At 38.9% G+C, this 15,772-nt stretch overlaps 1 protein-coding gene across 2 annotated transcripts in view; it reads left to right on the forward strand.

Annotated features, from left to right (window-relative positions):
* Positions 1 to 10,175, forward strand: part of CUNH12orf4 (chromosome unknown C12orf4 homolog) — a 51,546-nt gene extending 41,371 nt beyond the window's left edge. For both annotated transcript variants that reach the window (XM_036252827.1, XM_036252828.1), the window contains 3 exons: positions 7,812 to 7,869; positions 8,932 to 8,999; positions 9,601 to 10,175. In XM_036252827.1, the coding sequence (XP_036108720.1) occupies positions 7,812 to 7,869; positions 8,932 to 8,999; positions 9,601 to 9,693 (219 nt within the window). In that variant the 3' untranslated portion in view covers positions 9,694 to 10,175. The remainder of the gene's footprint in view (positions 1 to 7,811; positions 7,870 to 8,931; positions 9,000 to 9,600) is intronic.
* The last annotated feature ends 5,597 nt before the right edge of the window (positions 10,176 to 15,772 follow it).

Consider the following 15,772-nt stretch of genomic DNA (forward strand, 5'->3'; position numbering starts at 1 on the left):
CTAAATCTTAGTCGCCGCTGCAGTTTAGTCTTACCCTAAGCAGAAAATTCAAGATGAGTAGTTAAAGTATGGCCATTAACCAGATAGACAGTACTGTCTGCCATTATCATCAGAACTGACATTTTAATTTTAATTTTACAAGTTTAGAATTCTCTATGTCCAGTGCTCACTTACCATCTAAAATATAGCCATAGGGCCCAATTTTCCACCTCAGTTCCAAAGTCTGAAGTGTTTCACGTGATCCGTCCAGCTTTTTCAGTGGATTTCCTTCTCAGTCTGTTCTCACAGGTGTGACAGTCAGATTGTCACTTTGCCACTCATTGAACTCCTGATCAGAAACTTTCTATACATTACCCGACCCACTGTGTTGTATACCCATGTACTATGTAATTTAGACTAAGATTTGTTTCCAGAAGAAAGCCCTATGAGACTAGCCATATCCCATGAAGACGTCCAGTAAGTAAGTCACATTTTTTCATGACCTTATCGACTTCTAAAACCTACGGGTTACCTTTTCCAAGTACACAAAGCCGTTCTTCTTCGGTGCTGGTCTCAATCAGAGAAAAAATGGCAAAGATGCTGGGGATAGAGTCTCTGTAGGACAGATGGGAGACTTCAGAGCAGCTAGGAGTGTATGCGTGCATGAACTGTCTAGCATTTCCTTTTAGATCCAAACTCTGCTAAGCAGAATTAAGTTTAGTAAATGGAATATGAGAGTTTATATTGTCTAAAAATTAAATGTAGCCTGGCTGGTGTGCCTCACTGGTTGAGCACTGACCCCATGGACCAAGAGGTCACAGGTTCAATTTTCAGTCAGGGCTCATGCCCAGGTTGTGGGCTAAATTCCCAGTGGGGAGCATGCAGATGTTCTCTCTCATCGATATTTCTGTCTTTCTCTCCCTCTCCTTTCTTCTCTCTCTAAACTCAATTAAAAATTTTTTTAATAAAAATTAAATGTCTGTCACTTCAGAGATAGCCTGGATCCTACCATGAGTTGGTATTTTTGGTGCATTCTCTAGAAAACTGATGAAACTTTGCATTAATTTGCATGTCTGAAGAGTGTGAAGTTCTTCATTTCTCTCATAGATATTTGCCCTAAACCATGCTGTTAACCACACATGTAGAAAGCGGGATAGCAAGGTATGAATGGATAAAAGATACTGATCTTTGGAAAGGGGGCAGTGGAAGGACTTCATTGTTTCCCATCTACTTTTGGTCAGACCTTTAGAACCATCCCTAATCTAAAGTATGCTCAGTCTTTCATCATTATCACTATTTTTCTCAGTTTAAAACACTGGGGTAATGTAGTAGTAGTAGTAAGCAAAGATCAAAACCAGAGCTTTTGTAAAACTGGGCTCTATGTGAAGTAAAAATCCAAAGAGAAGACCCTGGACAGATAAGGAAACTTTGAGGAGCGAGAGTTTGAGAGTGTTGGTGCTATTTGAACATGAGCCTGGATCTCAGACCTGGAAGGATTGTGGAGTGGGCACATGTATGTCAAAGGAAAGAGCCTGGAGTGAGGCCTCGCTGTTGTTCCCAGAACTTGTTATTCTTGTCAGTCTACCTAGATCTTGGGAGTCAGAAAAGGTCTTCTAGCACCTTTGTTTTATTTGACTTGTTTTCTTAGCTTAACACTTATAGAGAAGCATGATTTAGGTAAATTTGGTCTGAAATATTACTAAAATCTTCTGTAAATTTAGACTGAATTAATGAAAATCTAAATAAATATATTCTTAAAGAAAAAATTATGCAGAACTATTTGTTTAAAATAAAGTATTTCTAAGTAGAGGAAGAATAAATAAACATTGGGGTAATGTATTCCATATGTTGGTGTTCAGAGCTAGTCCTATTGAAGCTCTGTGATCACAGTTCACATTAGTTATACCCATGTGAGTAGCAGTGCTTGGGCTTGAGCTTAGCCTGAGATAATGCAGGGGCTAATGACAAATGTCAATAAGTTATAGAGTATAAGACAAGTTACTGTCAGATAATGCTTTGTTACATATAACAATGAGTACCCATACTCTGGTTTCTCTTCAGATCATATAACTCTTTCACCTTTTACAAAAATGTGTGCCTCGCTTATAATAGTATAAATAGTAATAATTCCTTGATTCTGATTATTTTCATGGTATTTTGAAAAATGGTGTATTTTAGAGTAACATTTTAAAGTGATGCAAATACATATTTTTTATTATATGTGATCCTTCAAGAAAATGTTTAACATAAGTGAAAGATAAGTAGCTCCTTAAGGAAATAAAACATGATTGAAAACCAGCAGAAACAACCAAACATAACATATATTCAAAGATTTGAGGCACCGGAATTGTGAGACTCAAGCCATAAAATAGTTGATAACTGTCTTTAAAGAACTTGAAGACAAGCTTAAATTTCTTCAAGTAAAAAGATGCTCTGAAAAATGACCTAGCAACTACAGAATTGAGCCTTCAGTTGCTCAAAGAAATTTTAAAAGACCTAAATAAATGGAGCGATATACTCTGTTCATGGCTTGGTAGGCTCAATACTGAGACATCAGTTCTTCTGAAAGTGATCTTTATAGATTTAAATGTTAATCAAAAATTTTATAAGGCAATTTGGAAGTTATTAGCAAGGTAATTCTAAAATTTATATGAAATGCATAGAACCTAAAACAGCCAAAACAGTTTAGGAAAAGATTAAAGTTAGGGATCTTGCACCAACTGATTTTAAAACTTACTATAAAGCTACAGTAAACAATACGATGTGACATTGGCAGAAGAATAGACTATGGACCAAAGAAACAGAGTAGAGAATCCAGAAATAAATCCATACATATGTGGTCATTTGCTTTCCAGGGAAGATGCCAAGGCAGTTCAATGGGAGAAAAGGTAGTGTTTTCAAACACTAGTGTTGGAAGAATTAGATATTCATATAGAAAAAAACTAACGTGGCTTTTACCTCACATGATGCATAAAAATTAACTTCAAATGGATCATAGACCTAAACCAAAAAAAGCTAATAATTCCTTATAAAATTTCTAGAGGAAGCCTGGCCAGTGTGGCTCAGTGGTTGTGTGTCAGCCCATGCACCAAGAGGTTACTGGTTTGATTCCCAGTCAGGGCACATGCCCAGGTTGTGGGCCAAATCCCCAGTGGGGGGCATACAGGAGGCAGCCAATTAATGTTCTCTCTCATCGATGTTTCTATCTCTCCCTCTTCTTTCCTCTCTCTCTAAAAAATAAAATATATTTTTTAAAAACTTCTAGAGGAAAACATAAAAGAAAACCTTGATGACATCAGGTGAAGGAAAGATTTGTTAGGACACAAAAAACATAAGCCATAAAAGAAAAACTTAATAAATTTTACTTAATTAAAATTGAAAACCTTTGTTCAATTGAAAATGCAAGTCTCAGACTGTCCTGTGATCAAGGGTGATTCACTATACCTTCCTCAGTGTCTTTTTTTAATTTATAAGGGTTTCTTGTAAAATATTAATTATATACATTATAAAATTCCATGAAAACATATGACATTATTGTTGTTTTTACAGCTATCAGCATTTCCTCTTAGCTGTAGGTAGATATTTCTGAGTCACTTTGCTCTCTCTGTACATTATTTTCCCCCTTAGGTAATTAGTGTACATTATTTTTTTAACTTGGGAGGAACAAGCCAAAAGACAAAACCTTGTCACTCTGCCTTTGTGTACTCCTGTATGGTACTGTTCCTCTTTGTGAACTTTGAAGCTGAGAAGTATTGTAAACATAATTTAAACATCAGAAAATTCTACTAGTCATTTTTATAAGCTTCCAGAACTTTGGAAAAGAGGATTCTTTGCTTTTTAGCCCTCTCAGCAACTACACCCCTTTAATTTATCAATCTTAAAGTATCTTGGACACCAAAAGTAATTTTCTATCAAAGTCTGTTTCTATAGAGAAGTCACTTTTTAAATTTCTGTAAATAAAAGTGATTCGCTCAACCTAAATTTTTGAGCATCTATATGTTCAGTATTATAGAAGTATTGTAAAAGTAATAAAGACGACTAAAAAATGGTTCATGTTCTTAGTGAGCACACAACTTAAGAAAACATAAATCCTGTCTCCCTACCTATTCCTTCTCCACACATACCCCACTAAAAAATACAGAGTAAAATGTGATCATTGAGATAAAAGAAGAGTGACACCATTCAAAGCTAGGGAAATACTTTATGAGGGAGAAGGAAGTTAAGCTGGACATTGGAGAATGAAGATCAGATTTCAACAGATGGAAATAACAGGAAGGGCGTTCTAGGCAGAAGAAGGGGCTCAAGGCAAAGTGGAGGAGGCGTGTAGCAGGCACTGTAGATGGTGTTGAGGCCAAGGTGGACAGATATGCTTGAGTGGAACCATTTTTTAATTTAAGAGTCTAGAAGCTGTAATAGTTTTAGTCCTAATGTAAATAGCCATGAACACTAAAAGCCTTAGATATTATTAATGAGACAATAGGAGACAAAGGTTATTAAACAGGAATGTAATGTGATCATAAATGTACTTAATTCGTCAAATCAGTAATTTGGAGGGGAATTGGAGTCCAGGAAACCAGGTAGGAAGTCATAGCAGTAAGTAGGCATGAGGTCCATAGACCTTCAGAGTTTGGTGGAAAACTAGGATAATTCCTTGACACGGCAGTCCCCCAGAGGGGTCAACAAGTTTCATGAAAAAAAGGGAGTGGCCACTAATGGGAATTATGCCAGAACGGTCAATTGGAATAAGATTGAGAAACGGTTTGGTAATTTATAATTATTGAATTACAACCCAACATCTAAAGTAAAGATCCATGAGTCGATATTAATCAGACAGATGTGTGAATAAATAAATGAGAATAAACAAATCTCCCATGCAGAAGAAGTCCAAATAATGTATGTAGATCTCCATTCTGAAGGAAGGGTACAAAAAAATCTTCACCTTTTAGGTGTATGCTGCTCACAGTGGATGACTTCTTTCCAAAGAGTACAGTGTGAAAAGTTTAGGCGTAAGGGGAATACATTTACAGTGGAGATGCATGAAAAACACAACTGCAGCCAGGTGATCCAGGTCGATATCAACAGTTATAAATCATATTGATAGTATGTACCCTTGGTATGATGTGATGAAAATGACACTTTATCCAAAATCCATAGCTCAAGTCTAATTATCACAAAAACATCAGACAAATTCCAAGAGAAGGCATCCTACAAAATACCTGACCAGTATTCCTCAAAGCTGTCAAGGTCATCAAAAACAAGGGAAGTCTGAGAAACTCACAGGCAAGAGAAGCCTAAGGTGACATAATGACACAATATAGTGTAGTATCCTGGACGTGATCCTGGAACAAAAAAGTCATTAGATAAAAACTAAGGAAATCTGCATGAACTATATAGATTTTAGTTAATAATGTATCGATACTGCTGCTTTTGGGGGGGATTATAGAATGATTCTTTATTGTACTACTGCATTTATAAAGAACATATAATGCACTCAGCACAAAGAATAAAAATATATTTGGGGTTCTATTTTTCATTGACAACAAATAGGAACCCTTAGGTGAGATCCTGACAATTTGACAATATTATGATTATGTTCATAAAGGTACGTGGGGTACTTGCAAGATAAAATTCTACAGCTGCTTCTTTTTATGGCTTCTAAGTCATCTAGCTCCTTAGATGACAAGGAGACAGCCCTTATTTTTGGGGAAACATTTCCTAAATGAAATAGGTTCTTAATTTTTTTTCATGTCAGTTGTTAAAATAGGGTCTTCTGTGTGTGTGTGTGTGTGTGTGTGTGTGTGTGTGTGTATTTCACCTTAATAACATGACCAGAATTTCTGTAATTCCACAACTATTATTTTACAGTGTAGAAAAGTATTCAGTTGCAGTATGCTGTTGCTTTGGAAGTATATATACACACATATACATACTTGGCTTTATATTTGCAAACTCAAAGTGAATTAGAATTGCTCAAGGATTCTCCCTGCTGTTGTTTGATACAGTCTGTTCTCTTTATTTTTGATAGGTAGCTAGACGGCCTCACTTTTAGTAATATACTAGTGTGTATAATAGAGAAACTGAGTGTGGGAGTTAGTAATAGAGGAAACAGCCCGGCCAGTATGGCTCACTGGTTGAGCATTGACCCATGCACCAAGAGGTTGCTGGTTCAATTCCTGGTCAGGGCACATGCCCAGGTTGTGAGCCAAATCCCCAGTGGGGGGCTTGCAGGAGACTGCCAATATCCTCTCTCATCAATGTTTCTCTCTCTTTTTCCTCTCCCTTCCTCTCTCTCTAAAGTCAATAAAGAAAAAATATTTAAAAAATAATAATAATAGGGGAAACAGTAAGGGGGTATAGGGAAATTCTATGTACCATTTTTATAATTTTTTTGTAAACCTAAAACTTTCAAAACATAAAGTTTCTTTTTTAGAACTATCAGGGTAATGCCATTTGGATCTATTAAATTAGTAATAATGTGGAGTAATATTTTAGGTAATATTTAAATGTCCAGATGCTGGTGAATATATGGTGAAATTGGATGGTGCCTACATCGCTAATGGCTAATGTAAATTGATAATAACCTGTTAGCGAAGGACCTGAATTTTATTTTACTAATGTTAGAAATAAGTATCCCAAGAAATTATTCAAAAACAAGATATAGAGCCCTGGCCAGGTAGCTGAGTTGATTAGAGCATAGTTCTGATACCCCAAGGTTGTGGGTTTGATCCCTGGTCAGGGCACATAAGAGAAACAACTAATGAGTGCATAAATAAGTGGAAGAATAAATCTCAATATATCTCTCTCTGTCCCTCCCTCCCCCTTCCTCTCTCTCTAAAATCAATCAATAAAACATATATATATAGATACATAGATATATACACACATACACACAAACATACATAAATATGTTTACTGTGATGTTATTGACCAAAAAATGGAAATCTAGCTATAAGAGGCTGTTTAAATAGATTGATACATTAATTCAATAAAACAACAGTTTTTAAATTGTGTTTTGAAGATCCGCCAGAGTTCTAGCCCCTTCTTGGTGATCAGTTTTAGTTTCTGATGCAATAAATATCAAGAGGTATAATCCACATAACAAAAACTCATTGGAGTCCTCAGTGATTTTTAAGAGTATAAAACAATTCAAAGAACCAGAAAGATTGAGAATCACTGTAATGAAATAGTAAACATTTCAGTATTATATTATGAAGACATGGAACATGGAAAAATAATTCTGATGATAGAGAAAAGAAATAGAATTTAAAATGACATAATCACTGATCATAACCATGGGAAATTATAAATGTATTGGTTAGAGGCTGACATTGGTATTCGGGTGCTTACATGGCCAAAGATTAGATAGGAACATAGAGAAATGAATGTGTTTGGCTTGTTAGGTTGCTGGAATGGAGTGTTTGTTTATTTCTATTACTTCTGTGATAATATAATAAAAACATTTTAATGCATTGCTTCTTCAGATATTATACAATTTAATAGAATCACTCATGCTAACATACTGAGAGTAGTAGGTGGAGTTTCTACATCACTTATATTTATGTTTAAAATTCTCTAGAAAGTTTTAATGATATATTCATTTTTTAAATTATATTTACTACGCTAATTAAATTAGTTATCATTTTACAAGTATGTAAAGTATAACAGATGCAAGAAGTAATATGCCAAAAAGAAGAAGTCCAGCTAAAATTAACTAATGCTTACCTGAATCTGTTCACAAATTGGGTATCAACATTATGGATGGATTAAAATCTAACTATATATATTTTTTACAGAGTTCTTTTAGAAACAAGATTTGTTTTGTTTGTTTTTAGGAAATGACTATACCATGGTGCTTAAGGAGAGCAGAACTTGTGTTTAAGTGTGTCAAAGGTGAGCATAACCTTACATTTAACAACAATCTATATTTCTTCCTCCCAAATACTGAAAGTAGAGCAACCCAGGAGGAAGAATGTGAATTTTACCCATCATCTGGTGCCTCAGCTCAAGGGTTTACCAAGCAAATATTTCATAACATACTTTTTCTTAATATTTTTATTGATTTTTTTTTTTTTAAGAGAGAGAGGAAGGGAGAGAGATTAATATGATCATCCATCAGGAACCTCTGCACACCCCCTACTGGGGATCAAGCCCACAACCCCCAACATGTGCCCTGACCAGACATTGAACTGGCAACCTTTTGGTGCATGGGACAACGCCCAACCAACTGAGCCACACAGGCCAGCACCATAATAGACTTTTTTATATATATACAGATATATTTTTTTTTATCCTCACCCAAGGACAATCCTTGCATTTATCTTCAGATAGAGCGGGAGGGAGAGAGGGAGGAAGAGAGAAAGAGAAACATCGATGTGAAAGGGACACATTGAGTGGTTGCCACCCACACAACCCCCACCAGGGCCGGGGACAAACTGCAACCAAGGTACGTGCCCTTAGCAGGTACCAAACCCAGGCCTCTCTGGTCCACAGGCCAACACTCTAACTGAGCCAAACCAGCCGGGGCGTTTTACTTATCTTTTCCTAGTCACAAACATTCAGCCCTCTTAAAATATGGGGTGTTTAGATGTTATTTATATTTTGCTCTGATTATAGCTTGTTCTTTATTGCCTTTTATTTTCTTTTTAAAAATAGAGTCACATGTTTAACTAGTCTTCAGTAACCTGTTTTGGCTTTATTGTAATGAAACTGTATAGGAGTTGAGAAGTCATAAATAAGAATGTATTGAAAAGTGATGTTATATATGTCTGTCTTAGAGAATTCAGGATTGCAAACAATCATCTGTCCTTTAGGCTTAGCCTCTCTTACAGTAAGTAGCTACCTAAAGAGTCAAGACATGAAGCCCCACAATGAAAATTCAGTTTATTTCAGTAAAGGAATGGGTAGGTTTGAAGCAGAACTCACAATTCAGCACAGTCTATTGTTCTGTTTTAGGTTTCATGATGGAAATGGCCTCATGGGATGGAGGAATCTCTAGGACAGTGCAATTTCTGGTACCACAGGTGTGTTATCTTAATGTATACCAACCCAGTTTAATCTCCGCTACGGTATTTTTCATGGATAAGTGAGCACGCTGCCCTAAACTCAGTGTAACATAACAGAATGCCAATAGCTTTCTCTTTGTGTAAGGGAGAAGTGTTTGGATGCCATAAAGGCCCTTAGTTTATTGTCAGTGATGTTAACATCTACCACTCGCGATCTTTCTATTCTACTCCCAAAGCAAAGTTGACTCATTTTTTTAAATTTTTTTTCACATTTATGTTATATAGATTTTGAAGAGTTCATAAACAAAGGCATTAGCAGAGAATGGCTCTGTATTCTGTGTAGACTTTAGAAAATTAGTGGTATTTTTACTATTGACTACACTAGTGTTATCTAGTGTAATCTGGTAATCAGGCCTGTTATTTGATAGAAACAACATAAGTTCTCAGGATGGGCCAGGAAAACACACCCTGCTCATAGCTGTGCAGTTAAATCAGTCGTGAAAGATAATTCTTACATACTGCACTCCATGTGTAGAACTAGCTCCATAATTTAAAATATTTAAAAAAATTTTTTAAATCGATGATTTAACAAATACAAACTTTTTTTAACCTCTTACAGAGTATTTCTGAAGAAATGTTTTATCAACTTAGTAACATGCTTCCCCAGATCTTCCGAGTATCATCGACACTCACTCTGACATCCAAGCACTGAACCCTATAGATCAGCGTGCTGGCAGAAGAGGACTGTTAAACTCTCCAGGCGTGCGAGCTGTGCTGGGGTTCTGTCAAGCAAAAGCTGCCCAGAAAGAGGACTTGCGACCCAGCCACAGATAAATCACGATAGAAATCTGCTAGCCATTCCAAACATGCATCTGCCATGCAGGCTAGTGATCAGCCCTTTATGGATACATTTATTGTTACATTCTCTATGAAGAAACGTTTCTTTTTTTTTATTGTCATATCCTATCTGTGCATATTAGTAAGTCAAAACTTCCTACATATCACACATGGACACTTGATGTAGGAGAGTGTTAACTGCATTTTCACAAAGATACTTGTCTTTTCCCAAAAGCATGAATCACATCAGGTACAAGACCTAATTAAGCATACAAATAAAATCTTTCTTCTATCTTATTTGTCAAGTGAAAAATAAAAAGCACTGAAATATACATTGCAAGTATGGACGTCTTGTGAAAATACTTTTGTAGAAACACAAATATATGAGACAAATACACTTTTTAAAATTCTCTTAGTTTAAACATTTGCTTTTAATGTATGCTTTATAAGGTTTTATAAGTTCATAGTCAGAAAAAGACTATGGATTCTTTTACTCTGTGTCATCTTCCCTGTGTGTCTTGCCTTGTCTGTTAACATTTTGTGGGCTGGGAAAATTGTGTGCTGATTTACAGCAAGCCCAGTGGAAAGTTAGCTAGACCAGCACCCTGCGGTATGCTAGTGCCCACCAACACTGGACAGACGGTGATAATCATTTTTATCCGTCCATCCTGCTGCCTGCATTCTCGGCTTCTTTAACCATTCTTCTACTCTCATTTTTTTTGCTGATAACTGTCCTTATTTCTGTCTCTGCTCTGTTTCCTCTCCTTCTCTATTGTCTTTCCTTGTAGAAATACCTTTTCAAATGCTGCATGTCACTAATGTATCCCATCTATAGTATTTGCAACGAGTAGTGACTACATTGACCAAAGGCATTAACAAAAGCAGTAGTTTCATCAAATTCCAAATGTATGGGTGTTGTAACTGGCCAATGGAATGATATGGAGGCTCTGTGACATGATAAAATGGTGTGTATATCTTGATTCCAAGAAACAAAAAGCATTCTATTAGCAGGCCTAAATGCAATCACTTAGAGACACTCTTGGCGTGGAAAATGCCTCCCCATAACGTAGAATGTGTCTTGATTTTCTGCTCAAGGGAATGACTGTCCAAGTAACAACACTAAGGAGTACACCCACTCCAGACTGTGTCCGTTACACACTAACCCTTTCCAAATCCTTTCCCAAGGAACCTGGTGATCCCACCAACAAGGTATTCTGCCCTTTGAGCGAGAAACTGCCTTCCAAGCACTATGTGACCATTAAGACAGATCCTAGCAAGGCAAAGCAGACAGAGTAGAAATGAGGGGTGTGCTGGAGCAGTGTCAGAGCCTGAGTTTGTCGTGTAACAGGTCAAGTCCAAGGTGGGTGAGGTGGGGTCAGTAAGTAAAACGCATTCAAAAACAGGCATTGAGACTCTACACGGAATTTCTGTAACTAAGTGTACAGCCCCCTGCTGGAAGGGTGCACCCAGGGTCAGGGTGTAGGAGTTAGGGTTCATTCACAGAGACGGGGAATGCGGCTCCTAACCCTTCCTTTGTCTCATCAAGGCTGTTTCATTAAATTATTTATACAATGGTGGCTCTCACTCCAGGACAATTTAAAGTTTCTATTTGGCTTATGAAATGAAGGTGAATTTCAAGTATTCACTACTCAAATGGTACTATATTCCGAGATATTACAGAAGTGGTGAGATAAGAATAATGCTTGTGATTTGCATACCACAAGCATTGGTGAAGACACACCAAACACTGAGCTAACGACAACTATGTACCTTAAGGTACTAATTACTCACATGTGAATAGTGGGGGTTTAGTGAAGCAGTCGATGAGGAAGTCGAGACGGGGAAGGATGAGACTGGGGGCTTCTCGGAGGGGGTGGTTTCCGGCACCTCGTGAATGATGTGAAGCAGGGACCTCGGCAGGCTGAGACTAGAAGTGCACTCCAGGTCTGAGGAGCAGAAACAGAATGGAGGGAGGCCGTGCCAAGTGGGGAGAGGTCCAGAGAAGCTGACCACTAGTGCCTTGGGGGGGGGGGGGGGGCCGGGAGTGCAGGGCCTGGGCCTCAGCACCAATAATGATGAAGAGGCTGTCAGTGAGCATAATTTTCCTATTTGTATAAACAATCAAATATTCCCCAAGCAAATGACAGTCTGGCCCTCAAGGCCTAAAAAATAGGCTTTGGAAATCAAACGGGCTCTGAGCCCGAGGTTTCCATCCGCACGGCTCTTTCCCGTCTTCCCCATCTCTGTTCTCAAAGTACAAAAGCAAGCTGTAACCTTGCCATTGATCAAGAGGTGTGGCGCCAGCTGTTCGCGGCGACACTGTGACTGGAGTTGACTGGAGTGGAAGAAATGCTCGAAAAGGAATGTCAACAGCAAGGACTTGCCCGGGAGCTGGCCGATCTCTCCCCGGCACAGGCCCGCTGTCTGCTGTGTCACTTCAGATGCGTCCTGGCTAACTCTCCCAGGAAGAAGACTGTTCCACAGAGGAGAGCGAGTTTGCAGAAACATTCCTGTTCCCGAGGCGCTACAGAGAGCCAGCAGAGCCAGGCTGAAAGTGGACAAAGGCGGAAGAGGGGCTCCTCGAGGCAAGTGTTCAGTTCCCAGGGAGATTGCTTTTCTCTTACTTTGTCTTCCCATTTAGACTGCTTTGCTCAAAAGAAGTTACAGCGCTGTAAAAATCATTATCATAATTTTGAAATAATAAAAAAATAATTTACAACACCAATTCAAATGAAATACCATGTATTTAGAAACACTTAGATCAATGGTTTTCTATCCTGGAACCATCAAAGAACATTACCATTGTCTTCCCCATATTTCCCTGAAATGTTTTTGAAAACTTAGTATAAGAATTAAAATCGTTGGAGCAGCGGTCTGTTTTCTGTTCATCAAAGGCATGTCTGTGGAGGTGAGTGATAGTATTAGCTGCATTTCATAGTAGCTCGTGACTCAAGGAAATCCTCGTTAATTGTGGACTTTGTATTTGCAAATTTTCCTACTTGCTAAAATTTATTTCCAACTTCAAAATTGATCAACAAAGTCATTGATGAAAGCACACAGTTGTCTACAAAAGCGATGGTTGCGTCAGACCCTAGGCGTGTGGTGGTAACCGGCCCACAGAGTGAACTGGGGGACCTTTGACAGCGCTTTTGGCATCATCTGTGGACATGCGCAGAGCAGTGGAAAACTCGAGCCCCCAGCACACACATTCCCAGCTGAGAGGAGCAAGGTGACCTTCAGCTCTCATAGCATGCACAGGTGTCTTCTGCAGTCTATTTACTGCCACATTCTTCGCATTTCCGTGCTTTTTGATGGTGATTTTGTTATTTTAAATGGTCCCCAAGTGTGGTGCTGAAGTTCTGTCTCGTGTCCTAAGTGCAAGAAGGCTGTGATGTGCCTTGTGGATAAGCTTTGCCAAGGCATGAGTCATGGTACCGCTCAACAGTATTCAATAAGGTGTCTTTAAACAGAAATACATGTAAAAAAAAAAAAAAAAAAAAAGAAAGGTTATAGATTGGCAGGTGAAATAAGATGAGAGGCTTGCAGGAACCCAGCCCGTATTTCTCCAGGAGTCATCGGTCAGTATTTGCTAATTCAGTGTTCACAGCACAAGAATCAACTGTAAAAAGGAGAAACATCTGTAACAAAAATTAATTAATAAAAAATTAATTAATTTTTAAAAAAGAATCAACTGTAGGTGTGTCTTCTCTCACAGGCAAGAGAGGATAGAGAGCCATCTGGATGCCTTTGGCACATGGAGGAGGAAACCTGGAACATATTACCAGAGAAGTAAACAGATCCTTCCTGGAGATGTTTAAGAATTAAGCAGAAACCGTGCTGACACATGTTACGTATGACATCTGCAAAGGACAGTGTATTAGTGGGTCTCTCCCTCCCTCTTTTATTCTCCTGCTTTCTATTCTTCTCTCCTTTTTCTTTATAATGAATTCTGGTTTCTTGTTATCAGCAAATCTGTGCTCAAAACTCTCAGGGCGGCAGTATAGCATCAGAGGGGAGCACAGTCCCTAGAGTTAAACGAGCCTGGTTCTAGTGTGGACTCCCTGATTGACCCACTGTGGCTTGTCACATTGGGCATATTACCTAACCCTCACAAGCATGCTTCCTCATCTGTAAGCTAGGAAAAATTAGTAATAGTATCTACCTCACAGAGTAGTTGGAAGGATTAAATCAGAAAGTGCACACTACCTGGCATCTAGTCGTCCTCTAAATATTTGCCACTATTCGTTCTCCTTCCTTCCCTCACTGCTTCCTGCCTCCCTTCCTTCCTTCCGTCTAACCTTTCTCCTGCTTTCCTTCTTTCCTGTCACTAGATAGCAAAGATACTAAGTTGCTTAAAACACCATGTCCTCAAGGAGTTTACAGCCTGCCTGAGTTGAGAAAAGAACACACTGTATAACTCACAGCGCCAGCCAGTGTATAGTGAAGGTATACAGTCAGTGCAGAATAGGTGTACATGGAGTGCAGCAGAAGTCAAAATAGAAACGTGGGCAGTGCAGTGGGCCAAGAGGGTGTGGACCCCTCGAGAGCAGACTGCTTAGCCCTGCCTTCTCTGGCATTGGTGGGTATCCTCTGGGGGCCCTCGCCCTTCTCGGTAGGTCAGGCACAAACCCTCCTGGCAGGCAGAACGTCACCTGTGCCAGAGGCAGCAACAACTTCAGATACAAAGGACAGGGCAGGTTAAAATGTCAAGAGGAAGTCACAAGGTAAGTGACTAATCCTGTATTTGAGTGAAGCAGGAAGGACTGTCACATTTTTATCTGGTGAATTTTAGACATAATAATACGAAGTAGTTATGAAATTTAAAGTCTCCTACCCAACGGGAAAGCTATATAGAATTTACCCCTATAATGCCTCATGTCTTGTGACTGTCTTGTCAGTCAACTGATCAGATGTTTGCTGTCTTACAAACGACTACCTGAGGCCACAGAATGGAATGCTGACGAAAAGGATGAAATGCTAGGAAGGTACAGGGAACATGTCCTGGGGATGAGAGAAGAGGATGCGAACCCAGGAATCGCTAGTCTACTTGGTCCCCTTGGGGTGTGTGGCAGTGAGGGCAGAGAAGGCAGTAGGAAAAGTACATCTTCTTGTTCTTTTTTATCATCACCTTGGCTATCTTGTGTAGAGTATCATCACGTCGATGCATTTACTCATCTATCTAAATTTTCTTTTATTGTGAAAAACTTCATATATACAGAAGAGTTAGGAGGATTATATAACAAATCATGGATCTATTACTACCTATATTTGTTCAATGTTAACATTTTGCTTACTTTTGCTTCAGGTTTCTTTTAAGATATAAAACATCAAAGGTAAAGTTGAACCCTTCCCTCTTTCGCCCCTCCCCAATTCTATTCTCCTTCCTGATATCGCCTATTTCTGAGTGACAAACCTCTCTAAAACAGTGGCTGAAACGGTAAGCGTTTATTATTCTTCGTGACTCTGGGGGTCACCGCAGCAGTGCTTCTGGTCTTACCTGGGCTCATTCGTGAATCTTCAGACCGACTTCAGTCGATCAAGTAGGCAGCTCTAATCATCTTGGCTAGTTGCTCTCACATGGTTGGAGGTTGGCTGGCTATAGACTGGAACTGGATGACCTCCGCTGGGACACCTGGGCGTTCCTTCACCAGGTCTCATCCTCCAGGAAGCTGGCCTGGACTTGTTCGCATGGTGGTAGCAGGGTTGGAAAGGCAGAGTGGAATCATGCAATGACTCTTGAAGCCTGGACGCAGACTCGACACACTGTCAGTTCCATAACATTCTACTGGTTGAAGCAAGTCACAAAGCCACTCCACATTCAAGAAGTGCGGGAATAGCCTCCGCGTTTTGATGAGAAGTACTACAAAAGTCATGTTGCAAAAAGCATGGACCCAGTATGGGGAGAAAAATTGGGAACATCTTTGTGATCACTGTATACTCGATCCCCTTAGCAG

This window comes from Molossus molossus, unplaced genomic scaffold (assembly GCF_014108415.1).
Source record: "Molossus molossus isolate mMolMol1 unplaced genomic scaffold, mMolMol1.p scaffold_m16_p_10, whole genome shotgun sequence".
Lineage (NCBI taxonomy): Eukaryota > Metazoa > Chordata > Mammalia > Chiroptera > Molossidae > Molossus > Molossus molossus.